Source organism: Diceros bicornis, chromosome 32, assembly GCF_020826845.1.
Source record: "Diceros bicornis minor isolate mBicDic1 chromosome 32, mDicBic1.mat.cur, whole genome shotgun sequence".
NCBI classification, from domain to species: domain Eukaryota; kingdom Metazoa; phylum Chordata; class Mammalia; order Perissodactyla; family Rhinocerotidae; genus Diceros; species Diceros bicornis.
This window is the reverse complement of record NC_080771.1, coordinates 32,362,562-32,388,265: the sequence shown is the minus strand read 5'-3', so window position 1 is coordinate 32,388,265 and position 25,704 is coordinate 32,362,562. Positions and strand designations below refer to the sequence as shown.

Genomic DNA, 25,704 nt, shown 5'->3' with positions numbered 1-25,704 from the left:
TCAGAAAAGCAGTTGCTTTGTAAAGAATCCAGGTTGAGAGCCCGTGTGGGAAGGACATAAGGGGCTAAGCAGAGATGAATCCTCAGCTTGGGAACAAAATTGTGCTTTGAGGCTGTAACAGGTAAGAAACAATGCAGAAGAATGTCCCTGGCTAGTTGCACACCTATTGACCCATCATATATCTCAAGGAAAGAGGCTTGTGAAAAATCCCTAAATATTCTCAGGGGGTGAACGTGTGGGATTGAAGGAAGCTTTAGGGTGACCACATAATTATTGTCCAAATCTGGACACGTTTAAGGGGAAAGGTGGTGCTAATCATAATTATTCCAGGACAACCAAATTTCCAGGCAACTGAGATGTATGATCACCCTTGTTATATCCTAATTAATGGCACTGAAACTCCAACACTGGAAGAATTATGTATCATTGGTGGGCAGGGGAGGAGAACATATTTTAATCAGACCTCCGTAAACTTGAGTGTGCGTCAGAATCACCTGAAAGGCATGTAAAAACAGACTCCTGGTCTCATCCCAAGAGTTTCTGCTCAGTGGTTCTGGGGTGGGACCAGAGAACAGGCATTGCTAGCAAGCAACCAGGTCATGCCAACGCTGCTGGTCAGTAGCCACTCTTGAAGTAGAACTGGTTTAGACCAGTGGTTCTCAACCCTGGCTGCTATTGATGCTTGGTCCTCACCCCCTGACTAACTGAATCAATCTCTGAGGGCAGAGCCTGGCATCTGTATTCTAACTGGCCCAGGTGATTCTGACGGTCAGTGAGGGTTGAGAACACCAGGCTTACGTAAAGGAGACCTAAAGATCAAGGATGCATCTGTCTCTGAAACTATTTGGGAGCAGAGCCTTGCAGACTGGAGGACTCTGGGCCCTTGGTGAGTGCCATCCTTGGCTTCAGGAAAACCCACACAAGGGCCATCACAGTGGCTAGGGCTGTCCAAAGGGACAGGACTCATCAGCCCCAGCACTATCTACCTGGAACGACTCTGCTTCCCTTTGCATCACATCCTGGACTCCTGGCAAGACTTTGCTTAAGGAAAGGCATCTCTGGCACAGTGGTAGTTTAAAATCATAAATATGGTGATTACCAGGATATTGGATTATTAATGCTTCTAATTTCCAATAGAAATAGATTTCTAATAGTCCAAGTTACCCTCTCCTCTAGACCACATCACTATAAAACCCTCCTCTTGGCGGGTCTCTTGTGTCCACTCCTCCCTACCACTCTGCTCCCACAAATCATTCCCTGTGAGGCAGCCAGAGAGATCTTTCAAAACACACACACACATAGGGGCTGGCCCGGTGGTGCGAGTGGTTAGGTGCATGCACTCCGCTGCGGTGGCCCGGGGTTTGCCGGTTCAGATCCTGGGCGTGCACCAATGCACCACTTGGCAAGCCATGCTGTGGCGGCATCCCATGTAGAGGAAGATGGGCATGGGTGTTGGCCTGGGGCCAGTCTTCCTTAGCAAAAAAAAAAAAAAAGGGAGGAGGAGGATTGGCAGATGTTAGCTCAGGGCCGATCTTCCTCAAAACACACACACACACACATATACACCTGGGAGACCTTCCAGTAGTTTCTTGCTGCACGCCCAATGAAATCCCTATTCCTCACCATGGTCTCCAAGGCCCATATGACAGGCCAGCTTCTCTGACGTCAACGCTTACCACTCTCTTCCTTCCTCACCACATTGCCGCCAACCAGGTATTTTTCTCCTCAAATACGCCTCATTCTTTCCTACTTCTAGGCCTTTGCACATGCAGTTCCCTCTGCCAAGAATGCGGTTTCCCCAGGTCTTCCCATAGCTGTCCCTTTCTCATCTGTCCATTCTCCACTCAAATGTCAGTAACTCCAACGAGCCTTTCCCAGCCAACTGTGTGAAGATTCCCTCCTCCCTCTGCTCCCTGGCCCTGCCACTTACTCTTTTTCACATCACCCTGTTTCTGTTTTTCACAGCATTTGTCATCCTTTGCAATTTTCTTGTTGATTTATTTTCTCATTGAAATATCTGTCTCTCACTAGAATACAAGCTCCATCACAATAGAAATTTGTTTGCTTCTTCACACCTGTATTCACCCAGTCCCAATCTTGGAGTCCCATATGTAACAAGTGTTCCTTATTTATTCAATGAATGAATAAATTGTCCAATAGCACCAGTCCTTAAGATCATTCATTCAACTAACCGCCACTGTTGAAATTCCAAGATCACCAAAAAAAAAAACACAAACTGGGTAAAATTTGATTCTCTATGCTGGCTTTCGTATGGGAAGAGCACGTGTTGACCAGACAACATCAGTATTTCTGTCCGTTTAACAGTGAATATTTATTCCTGGAAAAGTTGTTGCTCTGATTCACACAACAGTGTTTTCTGGATCTGGTTAGTATGATTTAGTTCCTTAAGTTTACTTTAGTTTTTAGAGAGCTCACCCAGTGGTGCTCTTGGACCTACACATTTGAAAACAAGGATCTGAATAAAAAGGCCACATACCATCATACAGCTCTGCTAAGGAGACTTATTTGGCTGGTTGCCTGGACATCATCCATAAAAGTAATGAGTCTATTTTGTAACCAATGACATCCTCCTGACATAAGTTTAGCATCATTATCTACCATGTAGATCTCCAAATCATGATAGTCAAAGGTGTTATTATTCTCTTTTGGAAATTCCCTTTTTTTCTTTTGTTTGATAACCTTTTGACATTCTTTTCTTGGCAAAACCATTTGGCTTCTTGTCACAGAGGAATTGAGGCCAGTTCCAGCTGGTCACCAAGACAGTCAGTCAGCTTCCCTCCTGTATGCTCATCTCTTAATACAAACATGCTCTTGTATTTGCCTTTTGTCTGACTTACCTTGCCAACATCTCTTGGGAACGGTTGTCTCTGATTCTCTGGAATTAAAATGGGAGATACCACAATGGACCTCTTTTGTCTTGGGACAGGAGAAGTTCCAGCAAATTTAAATATATCCTAAAAGAGAAAAAACAAACTCACTTGACTAAAATCCCCCACGGAAAGGATGTATCAGTCTGCTCTGAGATATGGTTCCTTTGTTGTGAAAGCATACAGCTGTTTGGACATTGTTAATTTTATTCTATCAAACCTCATTAACGTTAGCAAGTACATCGTTAGACTCATACTAAAACTGACATTGTGATTCACAATGACGATCATTAAGCTATTTAATCCCATCTTCTGAATCATTCTATTCACAATGTCAGTCTTGATTTACACATCCTCCAGTGCTTGTGTGTTCCCGTTCTTAATCTGCCAAGTGAGGAGATTTCTCACCTGGTCACTAACCCACAGAACTCTCTGAATGTAAAAGTGACTCTGGTCAAGGCCGACTGTGATGTCCTTACACTCACAAATGAACAGGGATGAAGGGGCAATCACAAAGTTCCAAATTATGTCAGGCATTACGGAGACTTATAGTCAATGTTTTTCAAGGATCATTTGTTATTATTATTTGTGGGACAACTGTTGAGATGGACTCCCCAGGAAGTATGTCCCAAAAGTCAATCATTGGAAAGCACTCTCAGGGTTTCTGTCCTCTGTCACTCACCTTTTTAATTAAATAGATGTGCGCAAAAAGGGTAACTTTATATCATTATTTCAAATAGAGTACCAATATCACTTTTCATGAAAAGTAGGAAAACATAAAAATAAACATACTGGAGACCAAATGATGTTGTTAAATTTGAGCTAGAAACTCAGGGAGAAAAAAACTGCTCTTTTTAAAAGGGAGATAAGAGGGGACTAGAGGAGCCTTAAAGGGTTGTTAGCACCTAGCTGAGACTTTCTCCTTGATCTGATCAGAGAACTGACAGAGAACTGAGGATGGAGTATCATTTGCAGTATATAAACCCGTCTCAATCAATGCCACGTAGTAGCTAAAACTATCATGTGTATCATCAGAGTTAAGCATCTCAAACTTTGGCTAACAGGTTCCTATCAAAATCACATGGCAGATGATATTCAAATACCATCACTGACCCAGGCCCCACAAAAGAATGTGTATGTATATGTATGGATAAATGTATATACGTGGTGTGTGTGTGTGTGTGTGTGTGTGTGTGTATATACACACACAAATATATGGCATAGTTTTAAAGGAAAATCTACATAAGAAAAGTCAAACAGAAAACAAGACCAACGAATGCTATGAAAGCTTCTATAAATAGTCTTTTCTCTTGATTTTGGTGGGAGTATAAACTGATAGTACTCTTGTGGGAAGCAATCGGGCAATATTTATCAAGAACTTCACAAATGTATATATCCCTTCACTCCGTAATTTCTCTCCTAGGAATACATCCAAATGCTAAATTCAAAAGAAGAATTAAAACTGTATGCAGGATGTTTTGTGAGACATTATTTATAAAAGGCAAAAATAGAAAATGACCTAAATGTTCAACTGCAGGACAAGGTTAAATTTGGGTCCATCAGCGGGAGACACTCTTAGGCAGTTACCAATAAGGCAGTTGGGAAGACTGAGTTCTAACCACTGCTATCATTCAACTGCTTCCACAATCGCCACCACAAACTACTATAATAAAAACAATATATTAAGTGTGTGCTGGACAGCCTGCTATGCACTTTACATGTGTTAGCTGTAATATTTTCAGTAAAACCCCAAATATCTGAGCCCTCCTTAACCAGCGAGGAATATCAAGTTCAGAGAGGTTATGTAAGTTGCTCCAATTCACCTCGCTAGCAGAGAGAATATGTGGGATAAAATGTGTAGGAAAATATAGAATACCATGTTGGGCACCTTCTATTTTATATAAACTATATTAAGTATAGAAGAGTAATATTCAAGATCTCAGGGAATGAGTCCAAATAAAAGACCGTTTGGTCTCTAGGAAGACCAAAGAATTGACATTCAGACAAAGACAGAAAACTGCAGTGTGTGTATGTAAAAGACAGTGAGAAGACAAGCAAAAAGGTTAAAACAACAACAACAGTAACAAAAAAACTCAACCAACCAACAAAACCAAACAAAAAAACAACCCAACCAAGCAAAAAATAGCATAAAGAGAGAGCGAGAATGGAATAGATGATGAGAAGACAATGAAAAACAGTGGATTATATTTATAAAAACTGATGCATAACATCTATGAAGATTCTGCTGGTTTATTAGGGGACGGGAAAAGAATAGAAATATGTAAAATATGTGAAATATATGATCTCATTTACAATAAAAAAAATCTTGAGGATCAGACAGGAGAATGTCTAGAAAAGCACTTTGAAAACATTTAAAGTCCCATGCACATGTAAGGGATTGGTGATTCCACTCTGTAATAGAGCAGACGTAGGCTTCGGCTCATTACGATGATATATGTGTAAATGTATCTAAAGTAATGAAACGCGTGCTGTATGATCAATAACAAACTTTTCATTATTTGTCACAAAGGGCTTGATTGTGTTTGCAAGCCTGCGAATCTTTGTCCTCATGGATGCCCAGAGTTGTTAGGTCCCTGCGTCCCCATTCCTACTTCTAATCTCCTCCTGGCTTACCAGCTAGCACAGCCCACAACTGCCAGTCCATTTCCCTGACTCTCACAGCATCCTACAAGCTTGGCAACAAGCACAGTTGTGTCAATCCCTGGGTTTAAGTGCCTAAGAAGAGAGGCAGGGGCTCCGAGTCTCAGGGTGGGAAATGGCATCTGGAAGGGAGTAGGGTGGGGGTGGGAGCGATGGATTGTAGAGATACCTCCATGTTCACGGGACTCTCTTAGCCCGCCACGGTGGGCACTTTAAAGAATGACTGTGACCAGGACATCCTCTATCTCTCAACTCAATTTCTTGCCTTACAACGGCAGGAATCTCAACAAATATTGGTCCACGACTGTGTTTCTATGTCTGTGGCTCCGCTTCTGTCTTTGTCTGTGATTTATGTGTATATCTACAACTTTGTGTTTGTCAGCAAATGTCTACTTTTGCATTTGCTACTGTGTCTACCTTTGATCAGGTCTGTGCCACTGAGTTTGTGTGTGTGGTCTGAAACCATGTGCTTCTGTGTGACAGGACCATGTAGGAGCCATAGCATCTGATGTGACTGACAATCATACGCCATCTGCATATCTAGGCACCTGTGTGTGTAACCATGTTTATGCTCAACGGTGTGTGTGTTTGTATCTGTCACCCCAGCATGTGAAGCCTCTGATTGTACCAGGCTGTGGCCATAACCTCAGCAACAGACAAGATAGAAGCAGTGGGGATATAAAGAATGTGACCAACTCAAGAGATGTTTATAGGAGAAAAGACAGGGTGTGGGAAAGAATGGAACATCAGGGTAAAGGAGAGGCTGGCTTAGGACTCTCTGCCTTCTATGTTGTCATGGCCAAAACAGTAGGCAAAGAGAAAAAAAGCAGTTCTGGGCACAGACACTAGGTGCCCTAGACTTGTTGACTTGAGAGGCCATTGGACACCCAACAGAGATTTTTAGAGTGTATGAAGAGTGTATGAAGAGATGGAGGAGGGAGAGAAATGTCACAGTCACCCACGCACAAGAGTAGCTGGACATGAAGGAGATGCTGACCATCCAGATTATGTGGAGAGGGAAAAGGGAGGAATTCAAGCATTCAGTGACTTTATGAAAGGCCAGCAAAGGCCACAGAAAGGTTAAGTGGCAAAAGGAGGAAAACCAGATGGTCGAAGAGACGAGAATCTCAACAAGGGAGGAGTGCACAGCCATATCACACAAGGCAGATGTTCCTCCAACAGGCTGAACGCTACAAGGAGGCTGTGGGGCTTGAAGATGAAAGGTAATTGATGAGTTTAGGAAGAGTGTGAGGGTCAAGTGTCAGAGGGACCAGTGAGAAGTGAGGGCTGTGGTACGTGAAGAAAGGAAAGAAATGGGAAGAAGTTTGTCAGTGAAAAGGCGAGACCAGGAAGGGTGCTGGGCTTGAGTAGGAAGGTCAGAGGAAGGAAGCCACAGCGCTGGGTGAATGAAGATCCAGAATGGAGGAGGCAACTGATGGGGACGGACGCCCGAAGGAGGTGGGGAGGGAGTGGGTCAGCAGCACAGTCAGCCCCAGAAAGCAGGACGAGAGCTGCTCTCCTTGAGGAGGACACAGAGATGTTTAAGGGGAATTTCTCATCTGCAAAGGAGGAAAACTTGCCTGTACTCTTGGTTATCAGAGGAAATGAGAAATTGTGCATGGAAGCGGTCTGTGCTCACAAAAGTGAAGGATAGATCTTGTTAATACAGGACAGCAGAAGTGAGGAAATGAAGATGAGCCACGCAGTCCCTTTTAGGAGTGAATAATTCAGCTGTGGGTGGCCTAAGGCCAGATCTTAAACACAGACAAAGGGAGACACGCAGCCACTTCCAGATTTCCAGATTCACTAGAAGCACGCAGACTGACATCAAAATTCTCTCAGCAAATACAGACTCTCATGCACATGTGTATGTGCGCGCACACACACACACGCCCAGAATCCATTTGATAGGGTCACATATATCCACTGTCACATACACACACACACACACACACACACTCATGAACAGATGCACACTCAACAGACACACATCACAAGCCTAGACCCAAGGACACATACAATACACTTTCCCACTTCAAACCAAGACAGTTCCCCCAGGCACAGGAACAGACACACCCATACACCCACATACACACACATGAGGTGTCTGTCTCCTGTGGGAGCCTCTCTACAACCCTGCAGTTGATGGACAATGATCTGTCAGCATCTCTGAGCCTGAAAGAGCCAGAGGCCTGCAGCAGCCTCATCCAACCTTGCTTAAGTCAAAGGGGTATTATTGTGTCCTTGGGGAGACACTCCAGCTGGATTTTATCACGGGAGAACTGTCACCCTTACATAAACACCTCTTGTCTCCTGTGGCCAACCAGGACCTCACCTTTCTGTCACAAGGTATTTGGGTTTGCAATCTCCCTTGCTTTCCTCCCTGTTTCCCAGTCTCAGGAGAAACTGTCAGCACATTGGAAGCAAGTTTCACCCTACCTGGGGGTGTCACATCACACAGTCCCAAAGAATGTACTGGAAATAAAGGGGAGACCCCTGCAGTAGTGAGGGACAGGGCAGGGGTTGGGGGCCAAGGGAAGAGGAAGGCAGGAAGAAATGAAGAATGTGAAAAGGGGAGAAAGAATGGATTCAGATTCATTCACTCATTCGTTTCTTCAGAATCAACCTGTGGAGCCCTTCCTCCCTCCCCGCCAGGAGTAATCTTAGGCATCTGGGAAAGCGCAGCACAGGAGAGAGACAACCCCCCAACCCCACGGAGCTGACGTTCTAGAGGGAGGAGAGAGACGATGAACAGGACAGTGGCACAGAAACAAACAAGCCCGGAGAGGGCTGACCATGCTCAGGGGCAGTGGATGCTGACATTTCAGGCGGCAGGGAGGCCAGGGAAAGGATGCACTGGGAAAGTGGATTGGAAGACCCCAATGCAGGGGGGAGGGAGCAGAGTGGGTGTGGGGAGGAGGGACTGTCTCGCAGCAGGGACAGCTTCGCTTGTCTCAGCTGCAGGGAGGCAGCCCAGGTGGCCAGCACTGAGAGAGGGGGAGGAGATAGGCCAGCAGCCTGGTAAAGGGAATTCAGATCCTGGAGGGCCAGCTGTATAGAGAGCAGAGAGGACTCTGGCTTATACTCTGCATGAGATGTGAGTCATGGGAGGGTTTTAAGCTGAGGAACGACATAAGCCCACTTACAATAAAAAATAATCACATGGGCTGCTATGTGGAGAATAGACTTGAAGGAGTAAAAGTCAAGAAATGTTTATTTGTTGTTTTTTTTCCTTTTCCCAATCCTGCCTTCACAGGGCACTGAGCTTCCTCCTAAAATGCAGATCTGAGCATTTGATTTGGGGAAAAAGAGAGGTGGGTCAACTTTCTCTGGCTGGAGTCCCTCTACCTTCTTTCTTCCCACAATATATATATATATACATATTTTGGTGAGGGAGATTGGCCATGAGCTAACATCTGTTGCCAATCTTCCTCTTTTTGCTGAGGAAGATTGTCGCTGAGCTAACATCTGTGTGCATCTTCCTCTGATTTATACATGGGATGCCGCCACAGCATGGCTTGATGAGTGGTGCATAGGTCCCTGCCTGGGATCCGAACCTGCGAACCCCAGGCTGCCAAAGCAGAGTGTGTGAACTTAACCACTACACCACCGGGCTGGCCTCCCCACAATATTTTTGAAGTATCATCTAGGTAGAATTTAAGTACCATTTAATTCACCTGTTTTAAGCATGCAATGCAGTGATAATCAGGAAATTTAGAGAGTTGTGCAATCATCACCACAATCTAATTTTAGAAAATTTCCATCATCCCCAAAAGAAGCTTCATGCCCATATGCAGTCACCCCCCTGTTCTAAGCCCCCACCACTGGCTGCCGTGAATCCACTTTCTGTCTGTACACATTTGCCTTCTCTGGACATTTCATAACAGGGAATCCCGATATGTTTCCACAGTGTTTTCATGGACTCCACCTCCATTTCATAGTTGATGTGAAGATTGTGAAGCAGAGAGGGATGCAGCCATCATCCAGTGACTGGTAAGACGTGTGTAAAAGCCAGGTCCCCCGGCATCCAGGTGGGACCATGCTAAGGGGCATCCAGGGTCCCCACTGGCCCCATGATGGCTGAGACCTCCATTGTAACTGCAAATTACTCCTCAATCAGCCTCCTCCTGCTGCCCTATCCTGCTGCCCCCACTCCCCCGCAGGTGTGGATGCCAAGACCCCTTCCCAATAAACCTCCTCCACACAGATCTCTGAGTCACAAGGTTTGTTCCCAGAGAACCCACCTATGACATTCGTCAAGGCAAGGTGCCCAGAGTAGACACTAAAAGGGCCAAGTGCTCCACAAGTGAAGGGGAACAGAAAGGTTTTGGCCCAGACTGGCGTTCTATGGCTGGAACCATACTCCATGTTTTGGCTGCCACTGCCCCCTCCCACCACACCCAGCTGAGGGCTTAAAAATCTTCCAGCCGGCAATACCAGGAAAGCGGTGGAATTTGAGCGGAACAACCCTGCTCTTTTCACACTGAACACAAGGCCGGAAAGCAGCTTGGACTTATCCTGCCACCTGTCAGAGGGTCTTCATGAGCCAACACTCAAACAGGCAAGAAGTTGCCAGAGAGCTCATATGTCTTCCTCCCCCTCCCTCCGTCTCCTAGTTTCTGTCTTTGCATCAGGTAATAAATAAGAGGAAAAAAGCAATGACTTTATAAAGAAGCCACAAGCCTCTGCCTTTGTTCTCTCTCTCATTTTTGTAACTTTTGAGCAAAATTGTGTGCTAAGAGGAGATATTTTGACAAGGCAAAGCATTGCAGAGGCTGGAAGCATTCCTCTCTGGCCAAGGCAGGGAGTTAAGGGAGGGCAGTGCCAGGTGAGACTCAAGCGGTCAACTGGCCTGATTGTGGACAGTCTTGTAGATCAAGGTGAGAAGGTCGGATGTACTTCTCAGGTAGTGGGGAGCCTTTACTGGTTTCATCCAAAGGTGTGATGCTTTGGGTTTGAATTCCACGTCAGGTTGAAGCATCCTGAGGATTATTCCTTTGGAGATTTTGAAGCTTGTGTTCTAGATGCAAGTCTCAAGGTCACATAGCCTGTTTCTTTCTTATCTTTCTAATCCTAAGATTTACTTGGCATCCTGGTCCTGGACTTATCGAGTCTGCAATAGGAAATATTGCTTTTTATTGACTAGTTATGATGTGTCAGGAACCACGCTAGGTACACGGTAATATTATCTGATTTAATTCACGCAACGGTTCACGGGTATAAACACTATGCCCATTTTCATGAGGTTCAAAGATGTAAGAGACTTATCCAAAGTCACTTAGCTCAAGTGAGAGATGGGAATCCAAGCATTTGTGACCCAGAGCCCCAGGCTCTAAGCACAATGCTCTTCACCTCCCCAGGGCTGCTGCTGGTGACCTCCTTTACAATGAGCTCTGTGCCTGGAGAGAGTCACTTAGCCCTGTTTACTCAAGTGTACCTGGAGAATCACAGCTCTGCATTTGCAGAGGATGGAGAGCAAATCTCAATCAGCCTCTGGCTAAAAGGAGCAGCTACCTATACTGCAGAGGGACAGCTTAATTGTCTGCAAATTTCTGCAAATGAATGAAACTGCAGAAATCAATCTCCAATTTATTCCATTCTTGTGGTTGATTTCATTGTGCTGGAAGTTGCTAGGAGGAGAGTTCTGTGCTTCTCAGTCCCGCGTTTCATATGTAATCAAATGCGTGGTTCAGCCAGCTTTGCTGTACCCAGGGCAAGATTTAAAGTTTGCTTTATTACCTCCTGGGGCTGAAGTTTGCCTGCTTAAGGAAGAAACAGTCGACAAACACCAAACTTAGGAGGTTGGAGAGCCAAGAAACTAAGCTTGCTTCATTTCCAACTATCTATTTCCTCCGTATACCGGAGGCCAAATGTCAGCCAAGCTGAGTTATCTGCTGTAGGTTTACTGGACAGAGTTATGCTGACAATAAAACGAGATAATGTGGAAATTGCCCATTAGTCCCACATATCACCTGATGGCACGGCACTGGGTGTTTTGGAGCTCATTTATAGGTAGGGTAGAGGGGAGATGATGGCTGATCAATCCATAGGGTGGAGTGAAGCCAATCTGCTATTGTCAATTGTACCATGCATGCTTTTCAAGGGCTGTTAGTATACAACTGGGAGAAATGGGTGCAAGCCGTTTCCTAGAACACCCATGCACACATGCTTTTCTAGAAATAATCACCAGTGATATCAGAAACAATTTTTTCAATAATGAAAGTCATCTCTTAGGGACTTTGGGGATGGCTGATATAAAAACAAGAAACCTTGCAATGGAAGGTCCAACAGCAGAGCATCTGAATAATTAGCACCATTATTAATAAATTAATGCAATTTGGGTGGTGACTTCAGAAGTTGTCTGTCTAGCAGCCAGAAAGATCTTTTAAAACATCCCCCTTCCCCTTATTAATTCCATATTTGCTTCTCCTTGCTAAAGGAGGAGGCCTTCAAAGTTACCAAGGCCTGGATGGCCAGCACATTTGGCTTCCGTTGACGTCTCTGACCTCAAGCACCCTCATTGTCTTCATTTTTTTTTTTTACCTGGGAAAGATTTGCCCTGAGCTAACATCTGTTGCCAATCTTTCTCTCTTTCTCTTTTTTTCCCCCTCCCCAAAGACCCGGTACATAGTTGTATATTCTACTTTTAGGTCCTTCTAGCTCTTCTGTGTGAGCCACCGCCACAGCATGGCTACTGACAGACGAGTGGTGTGGTTCCGTGCCCGGGAATGGAACACGGGCTGCCAAAGCCGCTAAGCCATCAGGGCTGCCTCCTCTCTGTCTTCTTGGCTCTGCTTCTGCTACACAAGCCCCCCAGGATCCCCAGGTTGTAATGCTTACCTGAGGGTTTTTCACCTAGTAATGTCGCTCCTTATCCCTTCCCTCTGGTGCCTGGTTGACCCCCCACCCCTTCTTCTACTCTCAGCTCAAGCACCACTTGTAGACTTCTTCAGTCTCTTTTGCTATGGTGACTGCCTGCAGCTTGCCCTTTCTATCTAGAGCCCCTGTCTCAGCTCCTGATTACACATTCATTCAGTGCCATTAGTTTATCAATGTCTGTCTTCCACTCAAGGCTACTGGCCCCATTAGGGCAGGCACCACATCTTCCTGGTATCCGCTGTGTCCCTCAGTGACTACACAAGGCCAGGTATATAGCAGGTGTCCAAAAAGTATTTTAAAAATAGTATTAGATGAAAAAATTATTAAATGAATATAAGGTTGTTGTAAGAATTAGGATAATCTAGGTAGTGGGTTTGGCATAGCGTCTGGTTCAGAGTATTCGCTCCATAGTTGCACCTAATAAATAAATGAATAGGATGCCTGTGATTTCACTTTGATTTCCTCCTTGATATAGAAGTCTTCTCTATAACAACAATATAGCTGTCACAATATTGCATTCTTTCATCCTAGGGTGCTTGATACTTTGTGAAGTAACTGAATCTATAGAAATTTTTTAGAAAATTCACCCACTTTATAGAAGAAATGAAAATTAAGCTAAAACCTGAAGGGGAAGTGGAATTCATCCAGGTAGAGGGCAAGGAGGAGGAAGAGTTCCAGCCTTGAAAACAGCACGTGAGAAGGCACAGAGGCAGAAGATGGCCAAAGATCAGAGGGCTGGAGCAGAGTGGGTAGGGCTCCAGGATGCTCTAGAAGAGGCTGGAAGGGGAGGTGAGGCCAGACCTCATCCATCCACATAGGATTGTTCTGAATCCTTAGGACTGTGAAAAGCCACTGAATGGTTTTAATTTCTTTTTTTTTGTTTTATTTTGCGAGGAAGATTAGCCCCGAGCTAACATCCGATGGCAATCCTCCTCTTTTTGCTGAGGAAGATTGACCCTGGGCTAACATCTGTGCCCATCCTCATCTATTTTATATGGGACACCGCCACAGCACGGCTTGACAAGCGGTGCATCCGTGCACGCTCGGGATCGGAACCTGTGATCCCGGGCCACCGAAGTGGAGGGTGCGCACTTAACCATTACGCCACCAGGCCGGCCCCTGATTGGTTTTAAACAAAAGTCCAGGATCTGACCTTGCTTTCGACCCTGCCGTGTCGGAGCTGAGGAGCCATCCCTGGAGAACACGTTTTCTTAAAAAGTCTTTCTTTCCTGCTATTTGTTATTCTTAAGCCATCCCTATATTTGAAAAGTTGAACTTGAAAATATAATACAACTAAAACAACAAACCCTACCCCCAACACACATATTCTACCACTTGATTTAAAACGTCAGCTTCCCCACCTTTGAACTGCTGGTTAAAAAAAGAAAACAAAAGCATACACTTTGGACGAAAATTCACCAAACCACACTTCCAAGACACAATTGCCTCCGAAATATTTCATGAATCTAGCAGAAGCAATAACAACACAAATCTGGACTTGCTAGTTTCATTGGAGGTGAAAAATGTTTTAAACATATTTAGATTCTTTAGTCAGAGGTCCATGCAACCACGTGTGATGGTGATGGGAATATAATGGATACAATTTTCCTCTATGTGCTCTGGCATTGATAAAATATTCATGTTAAATAGCTACTTCTGAACACCTGGAGGCATCTTGCAGAGTTTTACAGATGAGCTTGTTTTTCCAATACACACATGTACGCCTGCCTCAACAGCTGTGTTAATTTGAGTATGTATTCTAGGGTGGGAGCACATACCCCAGATCCCGTGCTCTCTGGTCTGCATAAACTCATTAATGTGTGATCAGCCTTTAAAGAAAGCCCCCATTAGAGAATCCACACGTGGGAAAACAATTCTTTTCAATTCAGTCGGTATTTTTTGGGTGCTTACTATATGGTTTCCCATGGAAGTTCCACAGTAAATGGTACATAACTGTCCTGTAGGCACCTCAAACTCCACACGTCGTAAACCAAGTTGAGAATCTGTCCTTCCCACCCACTCCTGCCAAACCCACAAAGTTTCTTGCCTCTTTTTTCTCAGTTGTTGAAGGGCAAGACACTTTACCCTATGGGTGGTTTATTTCATTTCCACCATACTGTACTGCCAAGTGGTTGCCAATTCCCATAGATTCCACTTGGGGGACTTTCCCTGGAATCCACCACTTCCTTCTCTAGTACCCCCTTCTCTGCCATGATCATCACATTTCACCTGCTCTGCTGTAGCCCACCAACCAGTTCTTCATCACTTACTGTTTCCTTTTATACATGAGCCCACCGGACGGTGGAATCACAGGACCTCAACACTCTTAGTCTGGGCTCCCTGACAAGGATTTGAGAGCAAGTAGTATTTTAATATATTTTCTAAAATTTCTGTAATGAACCTATTCTATTTAGAATCAGAAAAAAAAAATGAATTCACTTAAACAACCCTGTATCGCACAAACAGAATAGCATTTCGGTGTCCTTCCCTCTAGGTTTTAACATACTTTTGGCTTAAGTTGAAATTGAAGGATCTGAACAGTTTTGTATCTTGCTTTTTGAACCTGATGATAAATGCCAAGCTTTCTTCCCTCTCACGTCACAAATTCTGTAAACGTAAGTTTAGTAGCTGCAGAACACACCGTGTGGCCGTATCAGCACATATTTAACCATTTCCCTGCTGTTATGCTCATACATTTAGGTGCTTCCAATTCTTTGTTGTTATAAATAAAAGGCAAATCAAATATCTTTGTATATAAAGTTTTATTTGCTTACTTGTTTGTTTTTCTCTAATAAGGATTCCTTAGGATGGACTAGCAAAAGTGGGAGCACTAGGTCAAAGGTTATGAACATTTTAAAGGACCTGTGACATATTACCCAACCCCCAATCACCACTGGAAACAGATTTGCTCTCGCCATGGCAGGGCATTCCCAAGTGGTTCCAACACATCTCTCTGGCCGCAACTCCTATAGTTCCAACCATACTGCCTGTGCCCAAACATGCCAGGCTCTATCGTGACTTTATCTGTGCTGTTCCTCTAAGATATTCTTCTTCCCTCACTCACCTACAGTCCTCTCTACCTGCCTGATAACAGCAGACACATATGTACACACACACACACACATACACACACATGACAATAAGCGCCTATTATACAATATGTGCGTCGTTCTCCAGCTCGTTAGATGGTGGTTTCTAGATAGTTTCTATTAACTTCGGGTTTCTTCTGCCAGGTCCCATTGTATGCAGATACAGGCTTCATTCTTTAAACTTTAATAAAAATTGTCTATTTAATAAATATTTATCTGTTTAATAAATGCTATCTAACATCAGATGGCAAGTTGATAGTATCTCTTTTCTTCTTTTACCAGGAGTTTTTGAGTTTTCCATTCCTTAATGCAACCTCAGAGAAGAGAAAAACCCTGCATTTTTACTTAACACCTGATGCACTTAATCACCAGAATGGAAGGGACACCCATTCTCCCCTCTCTTGCAGCTGAATTGCCTCATTAACTGGCAGAAGACAGCGCTGGCTGTGGATGTGGACGGCACAGCCATGCCGCAATGAGGCTTGACCTCGCTTGTGCCCCGCTCACGAACAGACTGGATGGTGATGGATGTCATTGGGTCATTCTAGGATGGACTCAGAGCAAAACAGTGCATGACTTTATCAAATGTAAAACGAAGAGCTTCTTTGCTTTTACAATCTAAGAAAAACCTAGCTCCTCGGGCAGAATCTAATGGTTCTCCAGGGAAAAGAGGGCCCGAATTGAGCTTCCTCAACATCAGGAGTGAGATCAGCCCCTTACGAACGGCCTGTTCCTGTCTCAGGTACAATAACAGAGAGAGGAGATTTAAAGTAGTGTCCTGATATTTAAGAAAAGGAAGCACTCATTACCAGGACTCATTCTTGGGATTTGGTCTATTTTTGAGATCCTTGTTCCTCCCATTTTTATCTACCTGCTTTGTTTTTGTTCATTAACTTCTTGATGTTATAGCTGCAAACTCTAAAATTAGAAGGCTATTTCCCACACTAGCTGCCAAAGTCAATTGCCTCCTTTGTCCAGCCAATTTTTAAATATCCTTTATGCTTGAAATTCAAGATTATTTTGCTTAGGGAGTTATTCTCAATATTTAACCTAAATTATCCTCCTTTCCCCCTCTGTAAATTTCTTCTCTTTCATTGAAGCCTCTCCCAAACTTCCAGTACTATTCCTCTTCCTCTTTTGTTAGAGACATTTTAATTAAGACACCAGGGTTACGTTAACCTACTTAAGCAATGATATCCCTTTTATGGAGCTCTCTTCAGTGAAGTCCCGAATCAGCAGTGTCTTTCATCAGCCCATTCTGTGTCTCTCTGCTCCCTTTGTTCTGTGTTTTTTGTCAGATTACAGATCCTCACATTTTAATTCAGCCCCAACTGCTATTCTACACTGCAGTTTACATTAATAAATTCATCTTCACAATGATTCACGCAATGTCACACGTCTCTCCACGTCCTTGATTACTGCGGCCTTTGAAGGTTCAAAAGTGTGTCAGATCTACCAGGAAAAAGGGAAAAAAAGACCACACTTGACGTTCTCCAACATCTGAGGTTTCCCTGGGTCCAGTGGTTTTGATGTTAGGACGGTAAAACAACAATTGCTTAAAAAAGAGGAGAGCATGTTATAAATATTCAATTGCCATATAACACCCATGCTTCCCTAAAAGACTGAAGGATCAGCATCCTTCTTCAAAGTGAAGATTGACAAATACAGCAACTATTTGATAATGGAGCTCAGAAAATCTATTATGGGACCAAGAGAAATATGTTAGCATCCCAGCTAATCTGTGAACTTGCCCCACAGGAAAGGAGTGATTTCATTTGTCTTCAAATACTTCTCCACATTAAATTGTTCAAGCACTTTATAAATAGGAAAATGTCTTTGAAAATCAATGAATTCTAGACAACGAGAGAGACATTTTTTGATCACTTACTATGGGTTACACACTAAGTCTCACAAACAATTTCCTCCTTTATTGCTCACACAATCTCTGCGATGTAGGTACCATTACACTCCCATGCTACAAATCAGAACATGGAGGCCAGAAAAGTCAAACTCCTTAGTCAAGGACATACTTCTGGGGAGTGGAGGAGCCAGGATTTGAACCCCAACCGTTTTATTTGGAGCCTGGACTGTTATCTACTCCACCTCTTGCTTCCTGCACGTGCTATCTTTCCACATTAAAATTTTAATTACCGAAAGAATTTTATTCGGGATCTTCTCCAGTTAAACTTACATGTAACCACATTTATTGTTTATCTGATCCAGGAGCTCCTTCCTCAAAATATATTCAGAATCGGACTGTTTCTCACTCCTCTACACTTTCCCAACTGCCACCAACCTGGGATGTGAGGATGAAAAGAGGATGTACAAGCCAACATCCTCTTTTCGTGGATTATAGTAAAAATCTCCTTACTGGTCCCCCAGCTTCTGCCCTTGCCCCTACACCCTCCACCCCCACAGCAGCCAGAGTAATCCTGTTAAAACATGAACTGGGGCAGAATGGTTAAGTTCACGTGCTCCGCTTCCGTGCCCTGGGGTTCGTGGGTTCGGATCCTGGGCACGGACATACACACTGCTCATCAAGCCATGCTGTGGTGGCGTCCCATGTACAAAATAGAGGAAGATTGGCACATATGTTAGCTCAGTGATAATCTTCCTCAAGCGAAAAAAGAGGAAGATTGGCAACAGATGTTACCTCAGGCCAATTTTCCTCACACACACACACACACACACACACACACACACACAAATCCATGAACTGGATGACATCACTTCTCTGCTTCATTGTTTCCAGTGAGGCCTCCTAGCACTTGGAGTAAAACCAACATCCTTGTACGGACCTACAATGTTTTATGTAATCTGCTGCCTGTCCCTTGTTTCCTCAGTTTCCTCTGACTCACTCTGTAAGCCCAGTCACACCTGCATTCCAGAGTACACCACGTACGTTCCACCTCCTGCTTGCCCTGCCTAGAACGCTCTTCCCCCAGTGCTTTATGGGGTGCTGTATTAGTCTCCTAGTGCTGCTGTAACAAATTACAACAAACTTAGTGGCTTAAAACAACACAAATGTATTGTCTTACAGTTCTAGGGGTCAGATGTCCCAAATGGGTCTCACTGGCTAAAGTCAAGGTGCTGTCAGGGCTGTGTTTCTTCCTGAGGCTCTAGAGGAGGTTCTGTGTCCTTGCCTTTCCCACTGTTCAGAGGACACCTACATTTCTTGCCCTGTGCTCCTTCCTCCACCTTCAAATCCAGCAGCGTAACATCTTCAAATCTCTCTCTGGCTCTGGCCTCCTGCCTCCCTCTGATAAAACTCTTGTGATTAGATTAGGCCCACCAGGATAATCTCCCAATCGCAGAATCCTTAATTTAATCACATCTGCAAAGTGTCTTTTCCCTGTAAGATGACACTCACAGGGTCCTGGGATCAGGATGTGGACATCTTGGGGGCCATTATTGTGTCTACCACAGTACCTCTTCACTTCACTCAGATCTTTACTCAAAAGTCACTTTCTCCATGAAGCCTGCCTTGGCCACTCTAGCCAGCATTTCTGTCTCTCACTAAAACCTCATACCCGCTTCCATGCTTTATTTTTCTCTTCTTTGCAAGATAATAGTCTAACATAATTACACTGATTTATTTCATTTACTATTTGTCTCCTCCACTAGACTGTAAGCCCTATGAATGCAGGGATTTTTGTCAGTTTTTTGTAGCTGTACCTCCAGTGCTTGGACTACAGCCTGGCATACAGTGGGTGCTCAAAAAATACTTTTGAAATAGCTTAATTTGTGTCCTGTACCATGAGCTGACATATAGAGGATCTTAATCATATTGGGAGATGAAAAATGAGAAAGAATTCAATCAGCCATGAGTCACTGAATACCTATTATGTGACTCCCACTCTGTTACATGATGTGCAAAATACAAAAATTCATAAAGAAGTGTCAGGCTGTCATTTATAGTGGTGAAGGTTGTGCACTGCACAAAGGCCCTTGGAGGAGGTGTGTGAGGGCTGAAATTCACTCTGTGTTATGTAGCCATATGCCCATGGGGGCTGTGATCCTTGAGGTAATGGGTGTTTCTAGTTCACATGAAGGTACTGTCAAGTCTATTCTACCTTGGTGCTGCCCACCTGGCATGAGCTAGCCCTAAGTTCTTACTCCAGGGGGCATCAAAGCTTGTTACACACAGGAAAGGAAGAGCCCAGAGTAGGTAGACAAAGGCTGGTTCAGCACAGGAAATGGTGAAGAGGACCATAAGACCATTGGTTTCAACCTGGGGACACGAGTAGAATTCAGCTTCTGCCTGCTGTAGAAAAACTCCTTGGACTAGAAGTTGGGGCATCTTGGTTTCTAACCTGCCTCTGCCACCAACACTGCATGACATTAGGGAATTTACTGCTCTTCTCTGACCATCAGTTTTCTCATCTCTGAAATAGGTGGGATAATCCTGCCCACATATGGTTCCTGTGAGGGATACGAAAATGCTTTGTCAATTCCAACCTCTGTTCCAATATCGGTTCATCATTTATAAAACATGCTCCTGCCTCAGTCATTCCTTCACTCAGGACATCCAGTGGCTCTCCATTTTATTTCGGTGAAAGGCAAGATCATTATAATGGCCTGTGAGACCCTATTCAATCTGCCCCACCCCTTTATCCTCCAATCTTATGTCCTACAACTCTGCCCTTTGCTGACTCCACTCCAGCTATATTAACCTCCTCGATGTTCTTTGACCATAAACATTCCTACCTCAGGGCCTTTGCACTTGCTGTACCCTCATTCAGGAATGCTCTACACCTAGATCTTTATGGCTTGCACCCTTACTTCAGTGAAGTCTTCCCTGACCCCAATATCCAAAATTGCATGATATTCCCCAACACTTCCTATCTCCCATCCATAATTTGTTTATATCCATATCACTGTTACCATCTAACATGCCAGCTATTTTACTTGTTTATATTATATTTTGTCTGTGCCCCCCACCCCCACACCAATACAGAAGATCCATGAGGCAGAGATTTGATTTTTTACCTTTCGTATTTACCATTCTAACACCAATAAACCAGAACAGTCCTTGGCATCTGGTAAGAGTTCAAACAACATAGGAATTGAGTGAATGATGAATTAATTTAGTTGAGAAAGCAAAATGAGCCCATGTGGAGTAATACAATCATTGAGATGTTAAGCTGTGTTTACTGACTGCCAGACGAGACAAAGATGTGTCTGAGTGAAGTGATCAGGGTGGTAGGCTGAATGCTAACCTGGGTTTTCTAGACAGTTAAGGTCTGGATGGACAAAGTAGGAACTCCAAGGTAGAAGAAAGCAACAGAGCTAACAGTTCCAGATCCTACACTTCCTGAGCGCTTGCCATGTGCCAGGTCCTAGCCCAAGTACTTTACAGGTGAATCATCTCATTTAATCCTTAACACCGCACTTTGGTAGTTACTATTACTGACCTCGTGATGCAGACGAGGAAACTGAGGCACAGGGAGGTTATTTAATTTGCAAAGAATGGTTCAAAGTTGAAGAAACATAAGGTTTGGAATAGTGGCAGTGTGGGTCGTTATTCTAAGGATTAGAAGTAGTAGCGGTAAAACACTTAACTCCCAGAAGATTCTCACTAAATGATGGCTATCGTTATCAGCGCAATAGGTAGGCCAGAGAGATTATAACTAGAATTTTGGTGTTATTTCCTTACTTTCATACTCTGGCCAGGCTGATGCATGAGTTCAGACATGTTCGTGAACTCTCTCTATTTCACCGGTAGGAGTTTCTATCTTCTGTTGGACACGCAGGTAACATCAATGAGTAGAAGCTCAGCAGTGTCTAGCTAGATGTGTAGTCTCTAAGATTATAGACATTTTCTATTTGAAGGAATTTCAGTATCTAAGCCAGAAGCTGGAAGATCAGACAGGAGATCGTTGCCCTGAGTGTAGCATCTTCTATGTCCAACAAGCAGCATCTTTTCCCCCTTTAACATGAAATATTTATAACACAGGTGCCCTCTCGATCTGTCAATATCTTGCTCCTGGTATGCTTGGCTGCCATTTACTGTATGAGGTGGTTTAGAATAGTGATTGAAGGCATGACTATTAATTTGATGGTCTGTGTTCAAATCCCAGCTCTGTGCCTTATTAGCTATGTGCTAAGATTATTCAACTATTCTGTGCCACAGTTTCAACATGTATAAAATGGAGATTATAATAGTACCTACATCATAAGCTTGTTGTAAGCATAAAATGTGTGTGTGTATGTACACACTCACATAGATATGTATACATAATGTTCTTCAAGTGTTAGCTGTTACTTTTAGGGTACATTCTGTAATGATATTTCTCTTTTATCTGAAGAGATAGTTAGCACTCAACTCAAAGAAGCAAGTATCAGTCTCAATTAATCTGTGTAGGCTCACATTTATTTTACCTCTTTTCCCAGTGCTCATATCTTATCTGTTTCAACACTCTCTTGATTCACCCTTAGAATGTTTCTTATCATAGCCAAAATGCTTCAAACGAGTTATAAAAATAACATCTTAAGAGCAGCCAGGGGGAAAAAAGATACATTATAAACAGAGAAAAAAAGATAAGGATGACAGCAGATGTCTTGTCAGAAACAATGCAAGTCAGAGGACTGTGGAGCAAATCTTTCAAATATTCAAAGAAAAAAAAAATGTCAATCTAGAACTCTAAGCCCAGTGAAAATTTCTCCTAAAATGGGAGGTGAAATAAAGACATTTTCAGATATACAAAAGGTGAAAGAATTTACCACCAGCAGAACAGCACTATAAGAAATCTTAAATAGTCCTTTAGCCAGAAGGAAAATGATATCAGATGGAGATATGGATCTACACAAAGGAATGAAGAGCACAAGAAATTTTGGATATGTGGGAAAATAGGACTTTTTTTCATATTTTCAAATGTGTCTTGAAAAGGTAATTGATTGTTTAAAGCAGAAATAATGACAATGTATTGAGGGATTTATTTGCAACATATGATGAAGTAAAATGTATAACAGCAATACTGCAAAGGCTGGAAGCGGGAAATGGAAGTACACTGTTGTAAAGTTCTTATACTATGTGTGAAGGGCTGTAACACTATCCGAAGGCAAACTGTGTTGAGTTAAAGATATACTACTTGCTATGGTTATGTGCCAGATCCTTCCCATCTGGACCAGTGCCATTTCCCACATGGACCATGCCAATAGCCTCCTCACTTGCTTCCCCTCTTGCCCTACAGTCTCATCCTCCTTCAGTCCATCCTGATATGCTTTTAGACTAGGCATTCTGAAATACTATTTATCAAAAGTTACCTGTAAGGTAGGCACAGAACATAGTGGATATTCATTGCGAGAATAAACGAACAAATGAAGTCACGCTTCTTCTTTGCCTATAATGTGGTCTACTCTATCCTCTTAGCCTGACATTCAAGACCCTCTAAAATTGGAGCTCAGGCAACTTTTCTAATTTCCTTTCTTTAATGGAATCATTTGCTTTAGATCAAATGCTACTACACTTTGTTCACTGAACAGGTTTTATATTTTCCTGCTTTTATATCTTACCCCATAGCATCCATCTTACTTGGAATGTCCTTCCCACTTAAATTCCAAAGATGCTTCCTCCTCTAAGAAGCCTTCTTTGATCATCCCAGTCAAGCAAGTTGTGGAAGTTAGGCAGAGAGAAGTTGTTACCCTGGCAGCCAGACTGTCCCTAGAAATTAATGGGGTATCGGCTGTGCTAACGAGATCACCCCTAGAGCCCTCTTATATAAGGGCTCGTATATTTGTGCTGCAATTGTGAGATGGTTAATTATTTTGTGGGCTTTGACCATGCTTGTCTACACTGACTCTGACTTTTTAGCTTGCCAAGTCTTATTTGTTTTTTAAAGAAGAGCAGTGCTGTATATGGCATTAACCCCATAATCTTGAACTCTCTTTGGTCTTTTTGAGGTGTACAAAGGACCAAACTCAGAAGGAAAAAAACAGCGTTGTAATAGAGTAGAGGCAAATCCAGATTATTGGATTACCAAGAATCACTCATTATCGTTACATGAGCTTTGACAGGTCTTGGGCCGTGTGTATGTATGTGCCGAGATGTTTCATACTGTGAGACTCAATGCTTCTTTTTAATGATAAAAACAAAGGCAACTGAATCTCTCATCTATATGGTAATATCAGTTTTGTTGAGCAAAACTGAGGCTTAGTGAGGCTAAGCAATTTGTCCAAGAGATGCAGAGAATCAGTGACAAGTGGAGACATATTGATTTGAGTCTATATTAATATTTCTCCAGAGGTACACTCTATCTTGACATTATTCAAAGGACAAGATTAAGATTTTTTATTTTCAAAGGTGTTCAGGGGATTTTTTTTTTATGAAACTTGGAAAATACTTCAGAATGGCCCTGACTTTCACAGGCATAGGGAATTTTCCCTTTAAACTAAAACTCAGATATCAAGAACTCTGGTGTAAAAATCATCATTTTCAAGTGCAAATTGAATCTACTCTTGCGGTTGATCAGAAGTAAAAGAGAAAATATCACAAGCAATTAGCGCACTATCATTTACATCTGCACCCTCGCTGGTCCCCTCCCAGCACATAACTGTGGTCAGGCCAAGGGAATCAAACCCAAATTGACTGGCTCTGCCTTGACACATGCCTGCAAAGCACAGACGCTCACATTAGGGATTTAAATTGGGCTTCAGCAGAGACTCTCAGGCCTGAAAATTGGAATCATGAATCGTGATGGCAATCAAATGCTCGTGAAATGTGGTCACAGCCCAGGGATAATATTTCTGTAATTGCACTTTCATTTTTGCGATCAGTCCTTTAGCTATGGTGCAAAGAGGATGCTTTCCATCTCGTATCACAGGAGCTGTTGGATAATTTCTCCAAGACCAGGGGAATTGTCAAAGTATGCAGGTCCTAGCTGCAGATCCCTGACTGAGCCTTCTCTCTGGGTTAATGTTTGGTGTCCTGTTTGGTCTTTGGGCTGCTCTCAGAGAGAGTTGTGGACTCCGATTACAGCTCATGACAGTTGGACTGATTCCCATGTTGTTGGTTAGAAATCAGTATATTAAGGAAACCGTGGTGTTTCCTCAGAACAAATCCAAATGTGTCCAACTGAAGAAATCCATGTCATGGAGTTAATTATTCCAATAATGTAATAAGTGTTAGAGAAGACAGAAACTGAGTAGGGAATGGAGAGAAGATAGAACAAGAAGTTCATCTCACCAGGAATAGGCAAGGCGTGATGGTTTCTTTTGTAGATGGAGGTTGAATGAGTCCAAAAATTCCCAATAGAACTAAGTGAGCAATACTAAGGAGGAAGAGAAAAATAAGATATTTTTATAACCATCCTTACTCTCACATTTCCATCAGTAGGTACTAACCACAATGCCTTCCCCTATCAACTCAGAGAATTATTTAGCTTCTGTACAAAGCTGGGGCAAAAATGCTATTACCATTAATTTCATAAGTGAAATAGTTCTGAAAAACTTTCAAATCTTCGTTCATAAAGTTATTGAGCTATGTTAAACGTAGGAAAAATTAATTTACTAGATTTGCAATCTCACAAGACAGTCTAGATTTGCTGAATGAATCTGGGTAAGATTAGCTTCCTACTCTTTGGGGCAATAATAGGTGTGTTTGGGAAAAGCTGACCTCCCTGGATTTCCAATAATTCCAAACATACAGTGAAAATAGAATTGCATAGCCAATGAGAGGCACAACAATTTTACTTTTAAAGTGGCAGAGAAAGAAAGTATTAAAAAAGAAGAAGAAAAAAAAAGGGTAAGAAAGGAAGACAGATGAAGCCTGTTTAAGGCTTCTATCGATTTGCACCATTTTGTTATATCAGTATGGTGCTCAAAACGAACCAGGGCTGACAAGTTAATGAACTCTAGTTAGAAATTTCCAGATGAAGCTGAGGCAGATTAGCATCTGCCTCGTCCTAATCATCTGAGACCTTGCTTTGTGAAAACATCTTGATCGTTACAAGGGAGCCCAAATTATCTGCATTAACAATAACCATCAATCAAATGCTAAGAAGACAAAAGTTGTGCAAATCAACACAAGAGAAATGGGAGGCGTTTAACTCCAACCAGGCTGGACTTGAGTTAGAAGACCTAGGTTCCAGTCCCTGCTTTACATTTAGTTATTGTGTCACCTTGAATGTTTCTGAGCCTAAGATTTGCTTCTATAAAATGGGAATAATAACGCTTACTTTGACAGACCA

At 43.0% G+C, this 25,704-nt stretch overlaps 1 protein-coding gene across 1 annotated transcript in view; it reads right to left on the bottom strand.

Moving 5' to 3' along the window:
* The window catches only part of CDH13 (cadherin 13), a 1,007,607-nt gene that overhangs the window by 561,784 nt on the left and 420,119 nt on the right, over positions 1-25,704 (bottom strand). Inside the window, exon 4 of the mRNA XM_058528362.1 lies at positions 2,859-2,975. Coding sequence (XP_058384345.1) covers positions 2,859-2,975 — 117 coding nt within the window. The remainder of the gene's footprint in view (positions 1-2,858; positions 2,976-25,704) is intronic.